Source organism: Vicia villosa, linkage group LG6, assembly GCF_029867415.1.
Source record: "Vicia villosa cultivar HV-30 ecotype Madison, WI linkage group LG6, Vvil1.0, whole genome shotgun sequence".
Lineage (NCBI taxonomy): Eukaryota > Viridiplantae > Streptophyta > Magnoliopsida > Fabales > Fabaceae > Vicia > Vicia villosa.
This window is the reverse complement of record NC_081185.1, coordinates 142,075,088-142,100,576: the sequence shown is the minus strand read 5'-3', so window position 1 is coordinate 142,100,576 and position 25,489 is coordinate 142,075,088. Positions and strand designations below refer to the sequence as shown.

At 32.5% G+C, this 25,489-nt stretch overlaps 2 protein-coding genes across 3 annotated transcripts; one reads left to right on the top strand and one right to left on the bottom strand.

The window, feature by feature from the left end:
- Positions 1–2,205: 2,205 nt before the first annotated feature.
- LOC131612591 (uncharacterized) lies at positions 2,206–2,889 on the bottom strand. The gene is made up of 2 exons (XM_058884356.1): positions 2,636–2,889; positions 2,206–2,562 (listed from the first exon to the last, which is right to left on the bottom strand). The coding sequence occupies exons 1-2, from the start codon at positions 2,751–2,753 to the stop codon at positions 2,291–2,293; spliced, it is 390 nt and encodes a 129-aa protein (XP_058740339.1). The 5' UTR covers positions 2,754–2,889; the 3' UTR covers positions 2,206–2,290.
- A 12,513-nt stretch (positions 2,890–15,402) lies between these two features.
- On the top strand, positions 15,403–18,234 carry LOC131612590 (ethylene-responsive transcription factor RAP2-7-like). 2 transcript variants are annotated; one of them, XM_058884354.1, is made up of 10 exons: positions 15,404–16,020; positions 16,149–16,174; positions 16,262–16,292; positions 16,381–16,468; positions 16,561–16,706; positions 16,827–16,871; positions 17,003–17,106; positions 17,212–17,336; positions 17,455–17,568; positions 17,679–18,234. In XM_058884354.1, the coding sequence occupies exons 1-10, from the start codon at positions 15,542–15,544 to the stop codon at positions 17,943–17,945; spliced, it is 1,425 nt and encodes a 474-aa protein (XP_058740337.1). In that variant the 5' UTR covers positions 15,404–15,541; the 3' UTR covers positions 17,946–18,234. The 2 variants fall into 2 exon arrangements, with proteins under 2 accessions (XP_058740338.1, XP_058740337.1); XM_058884355.1 differs by lacking the exon at positions 16,827–16,871 and having other exon boundaries at positions 15,403–16,020.
- Positions 18,235–25,489: the final 7,255 nt, after the last annotated feature.

Genomic DNA, 25,489 nt, shown 5'->3' with positions numbered 1-25,489 from the left:
CTCTCTCTCTCTCTCTCTCTCTCTCTCTCTCTCTCTCTCTCCCCCCTCCCAACATAAATTTGCATGACTTAACATTTACTACTTTTCTAGAAACACATGTCAATAGATTTTATGTACATGTAGTGATTTGGTATATAAGTGTAGGTTTGCGATATATCTAGTAATTTGGATATTCGTTCTGGCAATTATGACTGAATGATCTCTTGTTGTTAAATTGATCATTCGATTAATCAAATTCAACTTAAGCTTTGTGTGAAAATTGAATTATGATGATTGTTGATATAGTTGTTTAAGCAACTCTATCTTTCTCGGTTGTGATTTATAATAATTCGAGCTAACTATACTATCCATTTAATCGTATGTTTTATAAAACCTTTGATATATTTTACTTTGTATGTTATTTGCGCGCCTGTTTATAAAACTCTAATTTTTGAAGAAAATGTTTTATGAAAATGGTAATAGGGGAATGGTCTATTCAACCCCCTTATAAACTATTTGATACTCATTTCTCCCATGTAGAGATGCCAATATGCATATGTTAACGGGCATCCATGTGAAGATTATCTATTCAGAGTTTTGAAGTTGGATATTTTTTCTCACGGGGAGACAGGGATGGAGAGAAAAGTTCTCCCAATGACACTTTTGGGCATGTTCCCCGACCCCGACCGTATTATTTATCTTTTATATTATATATATTATATAATATATAATTATATAATTTTTTATGTTTTTTATTTTAAAAAAATTAATATATTAGAAATGAAGAGTCGTTAGTGGATCATTTTATTTTTTTTGTTTTATTGTATAATGTATTGTTTCACTACCAAATTATCAAATTCTAGAAAAGTGCACCCAATACATACAATTTTTTTAGTGAAATACTATTGTAAAAAATATCAAAATACCACTGCCATAGTTTTGAATGAAATGTAAAGAAATTTTTTTATGATTCGATTTCTGTGGGGATAAGGATACCCTCGTGGTAGAGATGGAGAAAATTTTGGAGGGGGGGGGGGCAGAGCAGGAAAACCTTCTCTGAACATTCTTTGTCTTGTTGACATTCTTACTCCCCTAACAGAGGCGAGTACAAAATTTCATTTTAAAGCGGAAGTTTTGGAAGTTGAAGGGGAAACACAATTGTATTTCCTAAAACAGGTTGACTGTTTGTTTTTGCTTCGGTTTTTGGGGTTATTCATATTTCTTACTGGGCCTTCTCAATTTTATTGATTTTTGGACTTCATTTCGCTTTGAACTTCAAGTTCTTTGTCCTTAGACTTCTTGTTATTTGACTTCTCGCCTCAATATTAGGGATGACAAGAAGACCCAAATTCGCAGGGCCCACCCGCACCCGAACCCGAGTCAACGGGTAAAAACTGAGTTGACTGGATTTGGGTTCGGGTTCGAGTGTCACCTAATATTTCGGGTGTGGGTTTGGATAGTGTGAAACGCGCACTCGAAATTCAAAATCACACCCGTTTATATATATATATATATATATATATATATATATATATATATATATATATATATATATATATATATATATATATATATATTTTTTGTGGAAAGTTGTAGAAAAATGTATTTTATTGCGGGTTTGGATGAAAAAACTCGAACTCAACGAATATGGGCATGAGTGTTATTTTTCCATCCGAACGCCCATTGGGTTTGGGTTCGGGTGTCGATTTCAAATACGGGTTTAGATAGTGCGAAACCCGCACCCGACCCGACTCGTTACCATCCCTTCTCGATATATTTATGTTTCCATTTTTTCTTTGAAAAATAACATTTGCAGAAAATGTAGTAAAAACTTCTAAAACTAGATAAAAAAAAAAAAAACTGTCTCAAAATATAAACTTAGATAACAAATAATTTACATGTCATCAATGTCAAAAAAAACCCTTCAACCTACAAAACAAACATATTTGACCTAATTTTTTAAGTTTTTCATGACTACATCAAACATATTTGACCTAATTTTTAAAATTTTTCTTGACTACATCGAACATATTTGACCTAATTTTTTAAGTTTTTCATGACTACATCGAAGATATATTTTATGTTAAGGTAGATGATAATAGTTGTTTTCATGGAATTAGAGATTCGCTATGGTGGGTGAACAACCTTGGTAGTTGATCCCACAATATTTTGACAAGGAAGTTAACAGTAACTATCATGGCTATTCCACTTAGTTTTGTGATAATGTTGAAGAAGTGAAGAATTTATTAAATATAATTGATTTCCATGTTCAAGGTAAAATGTTACTATAGACCATGTTAAATACTTTGAATCACTTGTTGATTGGTGCTTGAAGGGTGTACAACAAAAGAAAAATGAGAATAATAAGTGCACCACCTAGAGAAAAAGTAGGACTATTCCAGAACTTGAGGTTTGATCTCTCAGTTTTCTTTATAGGATCAACCTCCTCAGAAAGTGGAAAATCCGAACGCCTAGGATTCCAACTCACATACTTATCAGCAGAAAAATTTGAGAATAGAGTTTTCTTCCCTTGCTTCTTGAACTTTGACCATGCCTTGTCCCAATCCGTTGAAGATTTATCACCTAAAACACATTTCACAAAAAGTTAGAGTCAATCATATAGTGTTTTAGTATGCAAAAATGAAGAATAACATACCCTTGTTATCACCGTTTCTTGGAGATTCGTCTCTTTTGGAACAGACAAATTTGTAATTTCTTGAAGTGAAATGATGAGATGTAAAACTTGGTATTGAAATGTGTGTGTGAATATTCATTTGAAATGGTGATGGTTGATGAAGATTGGAATTTGGTTGTTCCTTTGGTGAACTGAAACCGTGGTGGAAAGGGTTTCAACTCTTCCTTATCCTCTCCGAATCTCACATTTTTGTTTACCACATATTATTACACGTGTTTCTTTGTTCTATGCCTCAAGCAAACTCAACATTGTGATTACGTGGATTTATGTTTTACTTTTAAAAAACTTGAATAGCATTACATTTTTTAACCAAACACAATTACAAGAGAGTTTCTCAATCAACTCTTGAAAAAGGATGGTCAAGAGGTGGATTGAAAATCTCTCTATTGTATAATGTTATGTGTCTCTCTTCTTTATTTAAATTTTTAGATTTATTTTCCTATGTCACAGTATTGAAAAAAATATCCCAAAATAATGCACTTTAAAACTAAGAGTTAAATATACGTTACTTCCTGTCTGTTATATAGGCGAGATTCGGTTTATCTTTTTAAAATTTTTGTTTTGGATTACTCCGTTAAAATCTAAAAATTCTATGTCTTTTACTCTATATGGGCACAAATTATCTCATGTAAAATACTTTTTTGATTTACCCATGATTTTTACGCTTAGGGTACTCAAAATTTACATGGGATAAACCAAAAAAAGAAATTTAAGGAGTAACTCGAAACTCGCTTATATGACAAGGATAATGTATATTTAACCCTAAAAATAATGTCTCAAAGTATCATATTTCTATTAACAATCTGTCCAATGAATAACCAATCTGTCCAATGAATGGCCGAACGAATGAAAGAAATTTTCGAGTCCAATGGATTCGTCCATGGAATGGCCGAACGGCTGAAAGAAATTTTTTAGGGCTCATGGATTCGGCCTTTGGATGGTTGGACAATTTTTTTTTAATTTTCTTTCGTTTTTAGATTTATTAATATTTTTTTACACCCTCGTCCAACCATTGGCCGAGCGTGTGAAGAGAATTATGTTGTGTTAATTTGAAACTCATATCATTCACTAAAGACTGCTTCCAACGTTTCTAATTTAAAATTAAAATCAAAAGACTGTTTTTAATGTTTCCAAATTAAAATCAAAATGAATCGGTTAAGATTTTTGTATACATATTAAATACAATAATGTTATTATAAAATATTCAGTAGTGCTATATGTCGCGAACCACATTACTCACGAACATCACGAATGTTATTTATTTTATATTATTTTTAATTTTAAAACAATTTTGATTGCATTTATTTACTTAAATAAAAAAGGCATAGGATAATAAGAAACAAACGATTGCCACCGCCACAACTTTTGTCCCCATTAATCCTAGTTTATCACAGCATGTCTACCCAAAAAGAAAAACTTCTTCTTGTACTGTTGTTGTGTCACTCTAAACAAATAGTAGCATGCTTGCCTTAAATCATACACTAGTAAAATTCAATGGCTTATCTATTTTATTTGTCTTTTAACATCAAACTAGATTAAACTATAGTAAGAAACTTTTAATTTCTACTACAATCCCATTGCATGGTGGGTTGGTGGGTTAATTCCCCATCAGCACGGTTGAGATTGAGTCGTTGATGTTATTTTAAATGATATGGACAGTGGTGTATAGCACTAACAGAGATTGATGCAGGTGCGTGCAGTTGGATGAGAAAGTTATGATAAAAATTGAAATGAACATGTTCAATATAAACTAAGAGCTGAATAGTGTAAGAAAGAAGAGGAAAGATAAGACCGAACACTTAAAACTTTTTAAATTGGATGCCACGTGATTCGCGACTGTTTCACGAATTTTCTCTCGTGATATTAAGCATTTCCGTAAAATATTATATTCTTATTAAATAAACATAAATAATATTAATTAGCATAAATTACTTACATTCATTATATAATTGGTTGTGTTTAAATAGATAATAATTTTTAAATCATTAACACAATTATAATTTTTTAATTTTGTTATAAAGCTTAAATTATTTGTCAAGACTAAAAAAAGAAAAAAAAATAGAATTTTGATAAAGTTACAAAAAAATTTGAAATAAATTTAAGTTTAAAATATGAGTTAAAAAATGAAAAAAAAACATAAATTTGAAATAAACTAGTAATAAATATAAAGTTTCTTTTGTCGCATAAGTATTCAAAATTGCATAAATAAATAACATTAATTAGCACAAGCAACCAAGGACTTGGGCTCGAGTGGTAAACGAGCTCTTACTAAGGACGAAGGTACAATAATTGGCTAGTTCTATGAAGGACTAATTTGAGTTGTATAATTTTTGTGAAGGATCAAAATGAAACTTCACTCTGTCACTCTTATAATATTTTTAATTTTGTTATAAAGCTTAAATGATTTGTCAAGACTAAAAATAGAAAAAAAAATTTTAAAACTAAATTTTTTTTAATTGGAAGCAGTCTTTAAGAGTGAAATGAATAGATGGTAACGTATGTGAGTTTCAAATTAGCGCAAAAACATCTCTTTTTACGCTCAGCCAATGGTTGAATTTTTTTTCAGAGTGTGGTATTTTGGTATTAATGTTTAAAAATTGTAGCATAGGGTAAAAAAATCTTAATAAATTGAAAAAGAAAAAGAAAATTAAAAAAAGCCATTCGGCCTTGAATGGCCGAACCCACGAGGCCCAAAAAGTTTCTTTAGCCGTTCAGCTATTCCATGGACGAACCCATAGGGTCCAAAAATTTATTTCATTAGTTCGACTATTCATTAGACGAACGGTTAGTAGAAGTATGGAAATTTGGGACATTATTTTTAAAGTGTGGCACTTTGAGATATTTATTTCATAACTGTGGCATATAGGGAAAAAAATCAAATTTCTAATCAGTTCCAAACAATCATATTCAAAATCTACCATAGTAAAGGAATAATCAATTGTAAACTTGATTGTTTGCAACATCACAAAAGCTTTCACATTCTTCATCGCTAGGAGTCGTCAAACTAAAGTCCGTATATGTAGATTCTTAGAGCGATTACACACTTTGTTTTAGTGCAGTTACGAGGTAACTCGAGTCGATCTAGCTCAGTTATGTAGGGTGGATCTGTAAGATTAACACGCATAACCTATGATAGTCTTTGAAAAATGAAGATGAACTAAATTGTGGATTGAAAAATCATATCGACTTCTGTGCCAATGGTAGTATTTATATGATGGGTGAAATCGTGCCTCCCTAGTCTTGGGCTTGAGGTCGGTCCAAAATAATTTCCTCCAAAACTCGATATATTATGATGCATGAGAAGTCTTATGAGAACTAAGCCTAACACACCTTGTTTATGATTCCGTGTGTGGGAGTGGAAAAGGTCTGGAGACAACTTAATTGAATGCCTATCCAATCATTGAAACATTTAGCAAGTTATTCCATGAGTGGTCCTAGGTACATAGGTTAAGGCATGACACTTCGGCTTAGAGAGTTTGAGTGCACTTGAGTATAATTATATTTTCGAGGCATCATCTGGTCCTTTGATTATTAATCTTCTAGTTTCCTTTGTTCTATAAAGTTGATTTTATTACCTTTTTCCATTATATACGGGCCGCCTTGATACTTTGAGAAATTTTTGTTTCCTCTTGTATTTATCTTGCTAATTTTGTGATCTCTTCTCTTTTTCCTCCTCCACGTTGGTGATCTTTGCTTTCAGTTGTCCTATCTCTTTGTTAGGGCTCTTACATCGTCAATCTTTCTTTATCTCAACTAGTTTTCCTGGTTTATCAAATATTATTTTGAACTGTTCCCTCTGCTTTTTCCATGGAAAATCTAAGGGGTGCACCTGATAACATGAATGAAGCTGATTGGGTGACTCTCATATATCAGCCATGTATGAAAATCCTGACATTCTATATGAAGAACCTTTATAAATCAATGGTATTATCCCTAATCTAGTTGTACTAAGTGATAGTTCTGAGTTTGGAAGAGGTTATAATGAGAGTGGGGATGACACTCTTAGCCCCTTTGAGGGAAACGAGGAGGGGAATTCTCTCACTCTGACTTATTTGGAAGTGGTCACTCACCTTGCTTCATCTCTCTCTCTCTCTCTCTCTCACACTCTCACTCTCTCTCTCAGCCTATATATATCCAAGCAAGAAGGAGCAAAAGAATCAGAAGAAGAAAGAATGCAGGATGAAGCCTATCAAGAAGAGTTGAAGGACCTAACCAGGAAAGAAGTTGCCTATAGGTAGCAGTATTATAAGTCTCTGTAGGTAATAATGAAATTGACAATGCACTTATTTATTTAGGTGCAAGTATCAATATTATACCACTTTCAATGGTAGATACAATTGGGTATCTGCGGATAAAGCCGCCTATATCAATAATAGCTATGTTGCCTTTTATTGATAATATATGCATAAGTCGTGGATTAAGAAGCCACAATCATCGATTGCATATGAGCAAGAAATAAAAGAATTTATTAATTTTGCATTTAAAGATACATTAGAAAACAACGTAGTAATATGCCCTTGTAAATATTGTGGTTTCAAATATCAAAGAGTAGGAATGTCATGTTTGACCACTTATTATGGACACCATTTTCGAAAAGATACACCATGTGGATTCATCATGGAGAGTCATTTGAACTATCTAGTACTATCTCCCCTAATACTATTCCAAATATTATTGAAGATACTATCATTGTCAAATATCCTATTTAGAACATGAACAACAATGCATTTGGAGTTGATAGGGATCATGTAAATGAAATACCAACTGCATCAAATTTTGAGATTGACCAAGAATATTATGTTATGCCAAGTGCAACTTAGAAAACAAATGAAGCCAAAGAGTACTATCAATTGGCTAGAAAAGGAGAATAACCTTTATATGAATGGTGTAGACAATATTCAAGACTGTCCTTTTTGGTAAAGTTGTATCATATCAAGTGTTTATGTGGATTGAGTGATACGGCAATGACAATGATTTTAGAGTTATTAAAATATGCATTTGAAGATGCAAACATTCCAAGCTTGTTCTATGAAGCCAAGAAATCAATCACAAAATTTGCTTTGAATTATGTAAAGATACATGCATGTCCAAACAATTATATGGTTTACTCAAGGAGAATTTGAAGAGAGGGAAACTTGCAAAAAACTTGGAACACTTCAAAATGGAAATCAAATGAAGAGGTTTGTGATAACAAGAAACATAAGAAAATTCCTACCAAGATTCTTCGCTATTTTCCATTAAAACATCGATTACAGAGATTATTTTTGTCATCAAAGAAGACCGAGGATATGAGATGACAAGCAACAAATACTAGCAATGATAGATGTTAAGGAATCCTAGATATTCAGAAGCTTGGAAGAAATTTAACTTGATACATACTTGGTTTGAATCAGATCCCTGAAATACGCGTATTGCATTGGCTAGTGATGGTTTTAATTCACTTGGTGTAATGAGTATAAATAATAGTATTTGACAAATTTTTCTCATTCTAAATAATACCGCTTCATGGGTTTTCACGAAGCAGACATTCTTTATAATGCCAATGATAATTTCCAATAAAGAAGTACACATAAATGATATTGATGTCTATTTACAACCTTTAGTCAAAAAGCGGAAGGAGTTATGGACAACTAGTGTGGATACGTACGATTCTTTTAAGGAAAAGATGTTCACATTACATGCAAATTTGATGTGGATGATTGGTGACTTTCCAGGATTTAGTTCACTTTCTAGGTGGAACACATAAACAAGACTTGCTTGCCCATCATGTAACTATGAAACTACTTTCGAGTATAAGTGTATACGCAATAATCATTCCAATCACATCTATAATATTTTTTTTACTATGCATAACGGGTTCTTAAAACTCTGATTTTGAAAAATAAACGTTTTTAAATGGGTCTTTTTAGGAAACAATCTATTCCACCCCTTCTAGACCATACAAATCCATATCCTTCCCTAACAATTCTTTCATAAGCGGCTCCGATGTCATTGAAGAGAAACTGTGATAAGCGCATAGAATAAATTACAAAAAATTATTTTACGATGGATCCTTACAAATGGTCATGAGTCAGAGATCGATTGATTACAAGGGCACAATCTTTGATCGGTGAAACAGGTTAATCACGAGTACAACACAAACAACACCACCTCTATCCAATCCATATAAACAGAATCTCCAACGAGTGGTTTATCCGCCTACAATGCTAGTTGTGAATGACAAAAGTCTTAAAAGATTTTCACTTTGGTACAAGGGTTATATTTTAGAGCCATTTTTACACAATGTAGATTACAATATATTGTATATCTCTGATTAGCGCTAGTGAATAATAAGTATGCACCATGGAATCGTAAATTAATCTTACTTATTTATTTATTTATTTAATATTATGAATAGAGAGCGTTGTCTAGCAACACATCATTACTAAGTGATGAGAATATCATGTGATTTGACATAACATTTATATTCATCATTAATTTGAAACGATGAATATCCTAAATGTGTTTGTTATCTTGTGCATCCATTTATCAATCAACTTGTCCAATCAAGAGACTAATAATCAAAACCATATATAACATATCATATCATGTCTTCCTCTTCTTTATCCTTAGACCACATCCCTTATTCTGAGAACCTTTATTATGTCTACTGCAACATTAGTGACACCATCCTTGTTATATATATATATATCACTTTCTCATACAATTTACATCTCTAGTTAGCGGCTTTTTTTCATTTCTCTCCATTTTTATAACTATATTTCTTTGTTTATTTATCATACGTGCGCATGTTCCTAGCACAAGCTTGTTCATTTGGGACACTGTTTTTCTCCCCAACTCATAACCTTCTGGTTAGTTATAAATTATACTATTTCTCTCTGTGTTAATTACAATCTTCAAATATTATGATTGGATATGGATACATGATTTCTTTCTTGTTTTTTAGCAGGAAGAGATGCCAAACCAAGTTCCAAATTTCACGATGAACCTCACAAACACACCTAATGAGTTATCTAGCCTCCTATGACAGTTGCTGATGAGCTTCCAAGGCCATCTATCGTAAACGATCTTACTTGAGATTAAAACTGGAAATTGTATTAATAGATTTTCTTTATCGACTAAGTAATTTCAATTTACACATCTCGTGTAAAACAAATTTAGTTTAATTAAGGCATTAATTGCTTTAGCTTCTTAATCTCGCTTTCATTTTATTTTTGAGTATAAGTGTATACGCAATAATCATTTGAAACACATCTTTTATACAAAATTTTGCTATGCTGAATGATTTCTTAAAACTCTAATTTTTAAAATAAGCATTTTTTTTAAATTGGTCTTTTTAGGGAGTGGTCTATTCCATCCATTCAAGACCACTCAATTCCATATTCTTCCACAAATTTATTTTCATAAGCTACTTTGATACCATTGAAGGGAAAATATGATAAGGGATTCAGATAAATCACTAAAAATTTCCTTACGATGTATCCTTACAAATGGTCATGAGTCAGAGATTAATTTATTACTTCTTATAGTTGAAACAATTTAGTCACAATCACCGCACAAACGACATCACTGAAGGTGAGAAAAACACAAGAACGGGGTGAAATTGTGTTTTAGTTTTCTTTCTTTTCTAAAACTCTCATCAAATTCTAAACCAAAGGTCTAGAATAGGATACATAAGTGATACTATGTAGCGGGTAAGATAATATCAGAGTTAGAGAGTCAGGAAAAAGAGACGTAATGATATATCCTGGTTTCTCTCACAAATAAGAGTAGTCCCGTCCCCTTGCACTTCTAAGGGATTTTACTATAACCAAATATGATTACAAATGCTCAAGCATACAAGCAAGAGAATTCCAAGGCTCAAGCACACACACACAAAAGACTTCTAATGCTCAAACTCTCAAGTAAGAGACTTTAAATGCTCAAGCACACATGTAAGAGACTTCTGGATGCTCAAGCATACACACAAAAGACTTCGGATGCTCAAGCACACAAGCAATAGAATTCTTACAATCTAACTTACATATAAGACTGTTTAAGAGTTACACTTGATATATAATCAGAGATATAAACAAGATACAATACAAAAAACTCTCAAGACTTAAGAATTTTTAAGAATGTACAAGTGTTAAAAAATTCTAAGTTGAACTTATGCTTTTGATTTGAAAGATTAATAACTCTTTATATTGTTCATTCAATTTCTTTTCTTCAAGTCTTCAGTTCCTTATACAGAGAAACATAAGAGAGACGTTGGAGAAGTTTTCTTGCACAAGTGAGTCTTGGAGAAGCTTTGATAATAGACGTTGAGATGTTTCTTCAAATGGTTAATGTCTGACAGAAATGATTTTGAAAAATCTTAGCTTCAAAAGGAATTATTTGTTCCATACTTGTTGTCTTTTTTGAATCAAAAGAATAACTTTATTAAGATTCAAAAACAAGATACAGCCCAAGTGATCTAGCAGACCCAACACAGTCTAATACACAAAGTTACATGATAACACAAACAGAAAAATGCCTTTGCCTCAAGGCATCATCAGTCTACTTAGTGGGATTCTCAAATTCTTTCTTGACTAGCATCTAAAAACTACCGCATCAATGATCATGGCCACACTTTGCTGAACACTCACAGTTTCTCCAAAACATTTTTTGTTTCTAAAATGCCAACACTCATGTAACGTCTCAGTAAAGGCATATTGAGTTATTCTTTGTTTTCCACCTTTCTTCTTACATATGTTCACAAGCCATTCTAGTTCTCCCTTCCAGTTACAAGGGATGTGTGTCAGCTGCAGCCACTTCAATATCTCTTCCCAGATAGGCCTCACACCATGGCATTCAAAGAATAAGTGATCTAAAGTCTCACTTGCCCTGCAGAACACACACTCATCTGAGCTTAGCATGCCAAATCTTCTGAGTCTTTCTTTCATAGGTAAGCTGTTGTGACAAGCTCTCCAAAGAGTATGGGCAGCCTTTGGTCTAGCATAGTTGCTATATAGCACTTTTCGCCAGTCAACATCATTGCCATTATCCTGCAGATTCAGATACATCAATCTTGTGTTGAACTTTTCAAGGTTTTGGTTCTGCTGCCAAGCTTGTAACTGATTCATCCTGCTCCTTGTTTTCAGAATGTTCTTAACTACCCATGATGCTGATTGCCTAATAGGAATCTCCATGACATTCTCACCTTTTACATAGTATGTGTTAATCCACCGAATCCAAAGGCTATCAGCCTTTCCACTCAAATTCCACAGGTTTTTAGCCAAGCACACTAGATTCCAGTCTTGCAAGTCAATTATGTTCAGGCCTCCTTTCCTCTTTGTGGTACACACTTTTTTCCAGGCTACAGGGGACTTTCTTGTAATTACTTCTGTCCCAGCCCGGAGAAAAGACCTACAGATCGCTTCTATATTCCTTATAACTTGTTTTGGCATAGGCAGACATTGAATCCAATAGTTGCAAGTAGAGAAAAGAACACTCTGTATCAGCTGTGTTCTTCCTGCAAAGCTTAATAACCTCGAGCTCCAGTGTCGGATTCGACTAACTAGTTTCTCAATAAGGCCCAAACAGTGCTGCACAGTGATCTTTTTACTAGTTAGAGGTATACCTAAGTATCTAAAAGGTAAGGACCCCTCTTCAAAGGTGGTGGCGCTAAGAATGTCTTGTTTCACTCCTTCCTCCACATTGCCAAAGAAGACCTTACATTTTGCAGGATGTACTTCCAAACCTGTTGAGATTGAAAAAGTTTTCAGACCTGCCATCATCAGATTCACTGAGACACTCTCACCTTTGGTAAAAACTAGTAAATCGTCATCAAAACTCAGGTTCACTATCCCATGCTTCTCACATTTCGCATGGTGTTTGAACTCCTTTTGCTTACTGCTCTTCATAAGGATTCTGTGGAGGTACTCCATCACTAACACAAATAAGAGAAGAGACAAGGGGTCACCTTGTCTCAGACCTCTCCTTGCTTGCAAATTGTCAGTGACACAGTTGTTAACCTTGTACCTGTATGACACAGTCTTAATCATAATCATAGTCCACTTAATGAATTTGTTGGGAAAGCTTAGCTCAGCCATAATGTCTTCCATTGCAATCCAATCCACACTATCATAAGCCTTTTTGATATCCATTTGTATCATGCATCTAGGGGGACCATTCTTGGCAGAATATCCTCTAATCAGTTCATATGCCAGCATGATGTGATCCTGTATGTGTTTACCTGGGATAAAAGCTGCTTGGCTGTCATCTATTATACTACCAATTACTCTGCCCAGTTTTGTAGCCATGACCTTGGATATAAGTTTGTATATGGTAGCCATACTTGTTGTCTTTGATCTTGAATTTTCACGTCATTAGAAGAAAACAAATTGCTATTTGTGTCTGATAGTGACCTATGCGAGTTTCTTGATCACAACGCTTTGACTGATTCTCGAGTCCGAGTCTTTAGAGTCTAGATATTTAGAGGTTGACCTTCTTCATAGTCTGAGTCTTCAGAAGTTAACACCCTCTTCAAAGTCAAGATTATTAGAGGTTGACTTTCTTTAGAGTCAGAGTCTTCTGATTTTGATGTTTAGGGTCCGATCCTCCAGATTCAGATCTTCAAGCTTCTCTTCAAATGTTAAACTTTAGTGTTAAAACTTAACTTGTATCACAAATTTTTAGTCTATGATCCTGCACACTTGAACATAAGTTACTATACCCAATTGTTCTTTAAATACTTTTGTTCTCATCAAAACATTAAGGATATGTTACAAATCAATTTTGTTCCAACATCCGCCTCTATTCAGTCCACACAAACAGAATATGCAACGAGTGATTCACTCGTCTACAATGCTAGTAGTGAATGACAGAAGTCTTGAAAAGTCTGTCACTTTGGTGTAAGGGTTATATTTTAGAGCCATTTATACATAATGTAGCTTACAATACACGATATTTCTCTAATTAGCGCTGGTGAGTTGTAAGAATGCACCACCAAATCATAAATGAATCCTGTTCATTTATTTAATATTATAAATAGAAAGTAGTGTCTAGTAACACATCATTATTAAGTAACGAGAATATCATGTGATATGGCATAACCTCTATGTGATCAAATGTATAATTATTCTTTGTCCCTTATATATATTGAACACATCATAATTTGTATCACCCTTAAATAATCAAATATTATATTCTTTAATACACGAGATTACTTAGAAACAATAGATAAATTTAATAGTCCATATTGACTCATTTCAGCTTAGCCATGCATTTTTACATTCATACTCAATCAAGGGATTGATAAATATTACCAATGCATATGTACAAAGTCGGCCCAACACATACGGAGGCCCAAGACAAAAATAATTAAATGTGGTCCTTTAAAAAATTTAATAATTTAAATATTTTATAGATGGACTCGAACCGACTACATTTTAGGCACTAAAACTCACAATAACCACTAAACTACATGCTAAATATTACTTATTTTCATAAACAACATTAAATATTATTTGTTTTATTAAATTTTTATAAAACCCAAAATAAAATTGGCCCCAAATTAGTTGAGGTCCGATGTTGTGGCTCTCCCTACACATGCACAGGGCTGACCCTGCATATGTAGGAGGAAAAAATCTCATCTAAATCACCTATATCCCTCCAAAAGACTCGGTAAGCCGACTTTATAATATCTTGTTACAGACAATGTTTGATGATACTAAAATGATCAACCTTAAATAGAAACTATAATGATTATATGTTAAAAGTGACATAGACCAACTATCACTATAAAAATAGTCTATACACTTATATAACACTTTATATAATATTTTCATGGTGCATCAATGCAATATAAATATTTATTTAAACAACTACTAACAAAAAAAAGGGAAAGTAAAAACATTATATTTATTTATGTTATTTAATACCAACATCAATAATGTGATAACCTTTTCATAACAGTAATTGAACATTCTTTTATGAAAAAAATCCACACAATATATAAAGCAATGATATACATGAAACACTTTACCAAAATATCTATCTAATAACATTACTATATTTATCTTTTTCTCACTCATGAACGGTCAAGCAAGAAAAAACCATGGACAAAAGGAGTGTGCCGAGGAACAAAGGAGGCCAGCATACTGACAAAGTGCCATTGTCACCACAAAGTAGATTGTGTAAACAACTATCACATGTATAGCCCAATCTGTCACTCAAGAAAAACATAATTTCGTCTCATCTCATTCCACTTCACAATCCTCATTAATTAAACTAACACCACTGCATTAACATTAATTAACACTTTGTTACTTTTGCTACCTTAGTATCCACCATTGTACATTCCCCTTTATGTAACCCAAAAAAACATAGTACACCGTACACTTAACATCTTATATATTCAAGTTAATTAACCGTTTAAGCCAAGTATTTTTGTTCCTTGTAGGCCCTGACCCTTCTTCAGCTACCCATAAATAGAACCTCAAAAGTGTGAAAATAAAATAAAATAAATACATTATATTACTTTTTATAAGATGAAGTAAAAATAAAATAAATACATTATATTACTTTTTATAAGATGAAGTAAAAATAAATCTTAACTCAGTTTAATTGATAGTTGTGCAGAGACATCATATACAAATACATGCAAATACATCAGATGCGGAGACGTGAGCTATTTAAAATAAATAAAAGAAAAAGAATTAGGTTCAGTTTACATTCATATTTACATTGGTGATGCATTATTCATGCTAAGAGACTAAGAGTAAGAACAATGAAGTGAAATTTTCCTTTGGATTCTCTCTTTCATTCTAACTAACTCAAAACACGCTTTATTCTTTTTTCCCTCCAAACTTAAATAACTGAATCGTAACAAACTCTTATCTCACAATGTTGGATCTCAATCTCAACGCTGATTCCGTTTTCCACAACCACACTCTTCCACTCTCCGCCGCGCAAATGGAAAGCTCCGGCAGCTTTGATTCCTCCGTCGTCAACGCCGCCGACACTGAGGATTCATGCTCGTACGGCGAAGCCTACGCTTACAACTTCGCTATACTCAACAGCAACAACTGTTCTGTCGACAACAACGCTAACTTCTCCGGTGAGCTTCAACGCTCTGGTGCCGGAGAAGCTGGTGTACGGACAATTCAGCTTTTTCCTGCTAATGAATCGGGAATCTCGCCGTCGGATGGTAGAAACTGGATGAGTTTCTCGTCCGATCATCACGGTGGCGTGCCGGAGCAGATTGTTGTTGCTCCACGGCCTCAGCAGGTAAAGAAGAGTCGTCGTGGACCGAGGTCGCGGAGTTCGCAGTATCGTGGCGTTACTTTCTACCGGAGAACGGGAAGATGGGAATCGCATATTTGGTTAGCATTTTGATATCGATTATTCTCTTTCTTTGAAGTTTAATTCATTCAGTTTTTGCTTTTACTTTTACATGATAGTGTTGTTTTTGAATCCACTTTGTTTTTGTTTTTTTTCTCTCTCTCTATAGGGATTGTGGAAAACAAGTTTACTTAGGTGAGAACGCAACGTCGTCGATTTGAAATTGAGATGATTTCGTTTTATTTTATTTTCTTGATCCTTCTTGCTTCTTTTTCGTTTCAGGTGGATTTGACACCGCGCATGCTGCAGCAAGGTGATTTTCATATATAGGAATTTTTTTTAGTTATTAATTTTGAATTGTTTGCTTGAAATGTGAAATGGTTTTTATGGATTGATTTCAGAGCATATGATCGAGCTGCAATCAAGTTCCGTGGTGTTGATGCTGATATTAATTTCAATGTTAGCGATTATGATGAAGATATAAAGCAGGTTGGTGAGCATTTGTTGTTGTGTTGATCTTAGTTAGAACTTGAATGTGAGTTATAATTGCAGCATGAACTTTGATTTTTATTGTTGTGCAGATGAGTAACTTTACCAAGGAAGAGTTTGTGCATATTCTGCGTAGACAGAGCACTGGTTTCTCGAGGGGAAGCTCCAAGTACAGGGGAGTTACTCTGCATAAATGTGGACGATGGGAAGCTCGCATGGGACAGTTTCTTGGGAAGAAGTGAGTAAACTCTTAGTTCAATTTGAGAAATAATAGCTGAGTCTAAAATGTTTGATTTGTGATTTAATATAACTTTAAATCATTATTCAGTTTTTTAATTTCGTTGGTTTGGGTTTGTAGGTATATATATCTTGGTCTATTCGATAGTGAGCTAGACGCTGCAAGGTTTTAATTTACCAATCATATATCACGATACCTAAAATGAAATGCATAATTTAACTTTTTGAATTTGTTTCACTTTAGTACGAATTTTCTTTTATGCATGTTGTTATATTGGGTTGCTCTATTCATTTCAGAGCTTATGATAAGGCTGCTATAAAATGCAATGGAAGAGAAGCAGTTACAAATTTTGAGGCAAGCTCTTATGAAGGGGAGTTAGTTTCTCAGTGTGATAACGAAGGTGCTTCATCTTGTTTTTTTTTTTGTATTTATAATTTGCTTAGTGACTTAACTATCAATTGAAATGTATGAAGTATTAAAAAACTCAGAGTTTGCTGTTATTCAGATAGCAAGCAGAATCTTGATCTGAACTTGGGTATAGCCCCTCCTGCTAACTCGGATTTTCAGAATGGGACTGGTTTAGAAGTTCAGCGTAGCTGGGATGATATGCCTGTTATTAAGAGTGCTATGGTAAGGTTTAAAAGTGTTTTCTATCCCTTATTGTTCATTTTTCTCTTCTCTTGCATTTCAATTGAATTCAAAATTTGCATGCATAATAAGCTACATATATTTTAAATTTGCTTAATAGTTTGAGGACTCTGGGTCAAGATCAATCAATACTCAGCCACCTTATGGCTTTTCCATAGCATCTGAACATCAACCTTCATTTTGGAATGGTACCAATTACTTTCCTATGTGTAAGGTAATTTTCATATATAGTTGTTACCGTACTATTTAATTTTGCTTAAGTGTCTTATATTAGTATTTTATTCAATGATTATTAAGATTATTGAATTTGGTTTCTATTTACAGGAAAGAGCACTAGAGAATAGGATGGAAGCTGGTGGTCCCGTTCCAAATTGGGCATGGCAACTCCAAAGTCCTTATAATAACGGGTCAACTTTGATTCCACCTAATTTCTCTGCTGCAGCATCATCAGGATTCCCTTCATCAGCCACAATACCATCAGCTGCGGATAGTAGTCAACTTCATTTTCCAAACATGGCATACCTTCACCCTCATTTCCCTCCTCCAATGACCAACTCCAGCACCATACCCCCCTTCTATTGCAGGAGCTGAATCATAGCCCCTACAATATAAAGCCACATTCCTAATTTTCTAGACGTCTAGTCTTTGTATTGAACGTTAGGAATATGATTACAAACTTGTAGGGCCTTAAAGTTGGAATTTAATTGCTTGCTTGATTCATGAGCTAGCTAGCTATCACCATTTGTCCTTTAAATACACCTATTTTCTTCTGTGTAAAAAAATGCCCTGTTAAGGCATGGTAAACCCTACTTTTTCCTGTTATTAGACTATTCCAATGAGGAAAGTATTTCCTTTGGTATCATCTTTCACTCTCCATGCATTTATTTCTATGTTGAAAATATTTGTTGAGATAATGATGGTTAACGGTGTATTTTGTACACAAATTCCCATATTTGTGGGTTATTATTATCATCTTATGTGGGTGTTTACTGTTTGGTTAGTATCTACTGCTACCGACATATCACCTCACAATATTTGGCTTTGACACTCACGGCACATGGTTTTTGTTATATTTAAGGCAACACCAAAGGCTGTCTTTAGTTCTTTCGTAATGATACTCTAGGCCAAAAGTTTATAACATTTGTGTGATGTGCGCATGGTAGGATGTCCAAATCACTTTATGTCTTATTCCTACGTAGTTTCTAGTATAATTCCTTACTTCTTTCACATGTTTTAATTAATTTTACCTTTCACTTTTAAAGGTCAGTATTTAGTAATGCGCACAAGCATCATTGTCAGAGTTTGGAAACTCTGTCCTAGAACATAATGAAAACTTAGTAATACCGTGCTTGACGAAGGAGGTATCTAGTGAGATGTAAAAACGTATGAAAACTTAAAATAACAAGGTTCATGAACTAAATGTGTTGTTATTAATTATTTAAGAAGAAGTCTAAGTTATCTCTTAGCTAACTATTTAAGATGATGACACTAATAAACGTATGATCCCTTTCAATTCTTTATATCAAGTATATAAATTGTATTTCATACACTAATAATTAATACATTTTTAATTAATTATATTTTAGGTTAATTATATTTAAAAATTTGAATTTTAGATGGGCATACTTAAGTTTTCAACAATCATTCTTTTCTTATCTTTTCTTTCCTCTATCACATTACATTTCTTTTCTTTCATCTTTTAAGTAAATTAGCGGGAGACCCGTGTGTTCGCATAGATACCGGTGTGGTACGCTCATTTAATTTAAATGATTTATTTTGTATAAAAAATTAAATATAATAGTTAAAAAAAATTATATAAAAAATAAAATTGGTGTCTATAATTCTTTCGGTATATAAAATATTTTAAATCAATAATATATATAATAAAAATAAAATGAAATATTAAAAAAAAGATAATAAGTCGATGGCTATAATTCTTCTAATATATAAGTTGTTCTATTAATATTCAATAATTTGATCAGTAAATTCATGCTCCCGTTAATATTTAATATTTTAATCAGTAATTTCATGTTCTCGTTAATATCCAATGTTTTGATCAGTAACTTCATGTACTCGTTAATATTTAATATTTTAATCAATAACTTCATGTTCCTGTTAATATTCAATAATTTGATTAGTAACTTCATGTTCTTGTTAATATTCAATATTTTGATCAGTTCCTGTTAATATTCAATAATTTGATTAGTAACTTCATGTTCTAGTTAATGTTTAATATTTTTATCAATAACTTAATATTTTCGTTAATATTCAATATTTTGATAAGTAACTTTATGTTTCCGTTAACATTCAATATTTTGATTAGTAGCTTTATGTTTTCGTTAATATTCAATATTTCAATTAGTAAATTCACGTTTCCGTTATTATTTAATATTTTGATTAGTAACTTTATGTTTCCGTTAATATTGAATATTTTGATCAGTAATTTAGTATTCCCGTTAATATTCAATAGTTTAATTAGTAACTTCATGTTCTCATTAATATTAAATATTTTGATTAGTAACTTTATGTTGTCTTTAATATTCAATATTTTGACCAATAACTTCATGTTCTCGCTAATATTCAATAGTTTGATAATAACACTAGGTTCTTGTTAATATTTAATATTTTAATTAGTAAACTCATGTTTATTTTACTATTTAATATTTTTATCAGTAATTTTATTTTCATGAGCGAATGGGAAATACTTAACAAATTTATATTTATTGATTATCAATTAGTTATTTTAAAAATCATTCTTTGGTTTTAGGCAAAAACATATTTAAAATTTTCTTATACAGTTAACGAGTGATTGGGAAATACCCAACAAATTGAAAAAGAAAAAAAAGGAAAGAGAAAATAAACAAATTAAAATTGAAAAAAAAATACTAATGAATAAAAAGTACTCCGTATCTTACATTATTGACCTAGAAAAGAAAATCTATATAATTTAATTTTATTATGGTGTCATAATTTATCAAAGGTATGTAAAGAGAACCTTCAGATAAACCAAATGGAGTGTAGTGTATATGCATGTCGATAGAGAAAAATATAAAAATGTATATGAACAAGTACATAATTGAAGAAGTTTTTGTCGTTTTATAAGATAGTAAGTATAGGCCACGTGTAGAAGCCCTGGTAGTGTACATTCTGTCCCTTTCCTTGTAGTAAAGCAATTCCGCATTCCTCGGCTTTTCTCAGTGCCATAGGATTTCGTACATCTGCAATTGCCAAACCTAATAAATATAGCAACACAATGGGGCCAAAAGGGAAAGGTAAAAACATAAAGAGAAACAGAGAGAGATCATCATGCACTATACAATGCAATGCATCTCTCTCTCTCTTCTGTAATATCATAAGCAGCAACAAAAGTCTGAACCTCTTGTACTGTTACTCATATTTCTACTTTCTATAAGTGAATAGTAAAAAGTTGATTATTCTACTCTACTAGCCCCACCCCACACCCACCACACAACACTAACCCTTTCACTTTCTTTCTCTATAAAATAGCTGGTCTATCAAATCCGTACTTTGTTTCACAGTCTCACCCTATCTCTGCTGCTCTGCCAAACTCTCTTTTATTGTTAGTACTTAGTAGTATTATCTCTTTCTCTTTCATTTCCAAACTCCAAACTTCAATGTTTGTGAATGGCCTAATCTCATAATAATACTGTTACTACTATAACTTTGGTGGTTTCTTCATTGTTGGGCTCTATGTGTTATTGTTATCTATCTACTATCTATTCTATCCTATTCCTATCTCTATCTCTATCTCGTGTGCTACATCTCACTGCAATGCAATATGACTATTCAACCACCTTATCAATTTTGTTCATTCACATCACGATTTGATTTTGAACTGTCTATCTATTTATATATAGTAACATCATTCTATCTAGGGGTGGACAAAAATCCACCAACCGTTTGTATCCGACCGGCCCGTTCAATTTTAAGCATTTCGGTCGGTTCAAAATCAGATTTTCGGGTCAAACGGGTGAAACATCCGGTCTAGAGGGGATAGTGACGGTTCGGTTCGGTTGAATAAATTGAATCCAAAGAAAACCGATTCCGACCGTAGTGTTAGTTATACTGTATTATTTTAGTTGATATTTTACTGGGCTGGACTGGATTGTTAGAAAGCCCAAAAGATATTCCATTATGCTATATAAATCTAACACCCAAGGGAACAGACTTGAAAAACCCTAGCCGCTGCTATCTTATTCCTCTTTGCTTCTTCCTCTTTGCTTCTTCTCTGCTATCTCTCAATATTGAAGTAGTGGCCCAAGATCTAACTCAACCATTTGATATTCAAACTCAATCATTCACATATTTCTCTCTATTTTCATATTCTGCATTTTAGGTTTCTTTTTTTCCTTAAATATGAGTTGAGTCTAATTGTTGTTTAGGCCTTATTTTTGTTGTAAGAACGACTGACTTTGAGGTTAGAATTTTGTAAGATTTTGTTTGATTTTATGCATTGTTCTGTTTGGTTTACTTTGTATTATATTTTTTTGAAGACTGTCTGGATTACTTATGTACAGGCTCACTTTTAAGGTGGTGTTGTTTTATTTTATGCAGGACTTGATTTATTGTTTGTATATATTTAAATAATTTAAGTTAATATTAAAATTTGTAGATTTGACCGTGTAATATTGATTTGTTGTTTGGGTGTATTTAAGTAATCTTACGCAATATTATAATTTGTAGATCTTGCCCTGGTGTAAGTAGATCTGGTTGATTTGTTGTTCGTATGTTTTTAAGTATTTTTATTCAATATTGAAATTTGTAAATCTGGTCCTATTTGAAAATATAAGACATATAAGACAGCAAGACTATTGATATTGATTTTGACTCATTGTGAGTTTTGATGAATAAAACTCTGAAATTCAAAATTAATTAAAATGAATAAATAAATATTACCAATTTTTAATATTTGGAACGGAGGAAAAAAGTGAACCATCAAATGAATAAAAAAATTGGATGATTTTTAATTCAGTATTTTTTAAATCCGAAAAACCGAAATATTAAACCATATTAAACCGAATCCGAAAAAAACCGAACCCGAAAAAACCGAATACTGAACCGGTCGGAATTGGGTCTCTATTTTCAAACCGAGGGTTGGGCCGGTTTGAGGTTTTGGGCCCGAAACCGAACCGGCCCGACCGGTTGTCCACCCCTAATTCTATCCTATCCGGAACTATCATATGATACCTTACTTGTTTTTTGTTTCCTTATTTATTCTTTCATCTCATGAAACAAAACAACAACACAATTTGCAAGATTCGTGCTTCACTGCCGTATTTGTGTTGGAACTTGGAACTCAAAGTTAATTCTAGTGTTTATATTTAGATTAATATTGTTTAGGAAAATTTTTAGGTGGACACATACTTAAGAAATTGTTTTACACACAACTAATCACAGAATTTTAATTAATTAAAAAATAAATATTGATTTTTATCTCTCATTTATAATCTCAACCACTCAAGTCTCAACCACTCCATATGAATCCAATTAAAAACAAAATTAAAATTAAAATAAATTTAAAAAATACTCTTTCTTATTGGTTGTTTCTAAAAATGCGGATTTAGGGTCGTGTCCATACAAAAATTCCTCTATTATTTAACTCTTTCTGTTTATTTTAAATATATACTTAATCGCATTATGTCATACTCAAAATAACTTATTATTTTTAATATTATTTGAGATTTCATTTACTTGTAGATAAAAAAATAAGCTAGCTTATAAAAAAAAGTAAGTGAGAGATATAAACAACAGTGTTGAAATAATACAACTTATATGTAGAGTCTATACGTAGGTTTGCTATAGTTTAATTCTGAAATAACAAACAAAGAGAGATCCTATTTAATTATTATTTAATATCATATATATTTTATGAGACTATTTATTAATAAATTAATTCTAATTAATTTAAAATATTGTACGGAAATACGCTTTAAACGTCCTTAAAAATGGTCCTACTTATAATATACATATATTATGATCAACTTACAATAACAAATGTATGATGTGTGCGTGTGTATGGTCTAGTGGTGAAACGATTGAGTTTTGAGAGTGTACTTTTCTCAAGGTCTCGGGTTCGAAATCCGCTAGATATAAATTGCTTAATAAAAAAAACAAGTGTATGTTCCAGAAAGTCAAAACCAACAATGAGATCATGTACCTGCAAGGTACTTCGATGCCAAAGTAAGTTCTAGAGTAAAGAGAGCAAGTACATAAGAGATTGTTAGAGTGAGCAATTGACTCATATTCTGGACAGATGGAACGTAGGGTTCGGAGCGAGCTGCCTGAATTCCTCGCTAGTGGGTTTGACCACGTGCTCTTTGGTACAGAGCAAGTACATAAGAGATATGTTAGAGTGAGCAATTGACTCATATTCTGGACAGGTGGAACGTAGGGTTCGGAGCGAGCTGTCTGAATTCCTCACTAGTGGGTTTGACCACGTGCTCTTTGGTACGCATGTGAGATTGATGTTCTCAACGATTAGTGCGTGTGGTTTCTGTTTTAAAATAAATGTCGTTTTAGCAAATTAATTTTATTTGAAAATAAATATTATTCTCACTTTTCAATGTAGTAATGATTATAATTTTTACAATTTTATCCTTTAATTATTAGTCTGTACACTACTTCCAACATATTTATAAAGTTAATATAGTAAAAGTCAATGTTTTATGATACTATAATTACATTTCTTAATCTATGTACAAAAACTTTAAACGGCATTCATTTTGAAACGAAGGGAGTAACAAATTAGGATTTAGGGTTTAGATTTAAGTCCTTAAATAAGAGAAAATTGATGAAGAAAAGTCTCGTGAAAACTGATATTTGTTCAAATGAAATAATAGACACTTATTGACATGTGGCAGAAATGTGCTCTAAAAGTTAGTCTTGTATGTATTGTCTATTTATTTCTTATCTTTTTTTCAAAGTTTCGTTAAGTATCATTTCAAAACTTGAATCTTTTTTCAAAAAATTATTATGGGGTGGGGAGTGAAAACTAGGAAAATTAATCAGGTTCAATGAGATAAAATATGTAGAGAAAAGGAGGAATGTGGACTAGGAATTAAGAAAAGCTTTTAACATAGCTTTACTAGGAAAATGACTTTGGCGAATTAGAAATGAAAGGGAATGTCTTTGGGCAAAGGTGCTAACAAGCAAGTATGGCGATCCAATTGATAGGTTAAATACAAATGCGAGTAAAAAGTCTAAGTGGTGGAGAGACCTTCAGAATGTTGAGAAAGGTATTAGGGGTTTTAAGATGGATTGGTTCTCAAAAAAATTAGTTAGGAAGGTTGATAACAAAGAAAACACCTTTTTATAGTTAGACCCTTGGCATGTAGAGAAAACCTATCAGAGCTTTTTTACATATCACAAAAATAAATTTATAATATTCCAGGAGGCTGTCCTTGAAGACGAGATGGACCAGAACAATATTCTCATATGGTAAAATCAGATATTCTCAAAGAGTATATTAGGAAAGCGAAGCTGACACCCTACTAGGAGAATAGTTATAAATGATATAAAAACTTATATTCGGTTAAAGATGCTTATAGGTTAATAATAAATAGAACATGTTGTAACGTGGAAAAAATCTATCTATCATTTGAAACGATATGTTCCTTCTAAAGTTGCAGTGCTGGTTTGGAAATTACTCAAAAACAGTTTTCCAATTAGAGTTAATTTGATCAAAAGATGTTTTTTTGGAGATTAACCATTATGATTTCCCTTTCGAGTGTGGTATAGAAGAAAGTGAAACTCATTTATTCTTTGACTGTTAATTGAAATAAGAGTTTTGGAAAAATATGTAAATGGTTGAAAGTACATTTTATATTCCATAATATGCATCAATACATATTCATCAATTTACATGTCTATTTGGAAGCAGAAGAGGCAAGATGGAAAGGCCCAACATCATTTGGTTTGCCGACATGGAAAAGGCGTAACAAGAAAATTTTCAAAAACAAAGCAGTACTAGTGGATACTTTTGGCTTGATGATGTCCAACTAACATCTTGGAATTGACTCAAAAGTAAGGTAGTCAAATTCAATTATTTTGTTGATCAATGGACAGTCAAGTCAATGGAGTGTCTTTGAGGCTGAGGCAGGTTTTTTTTGGGGGGG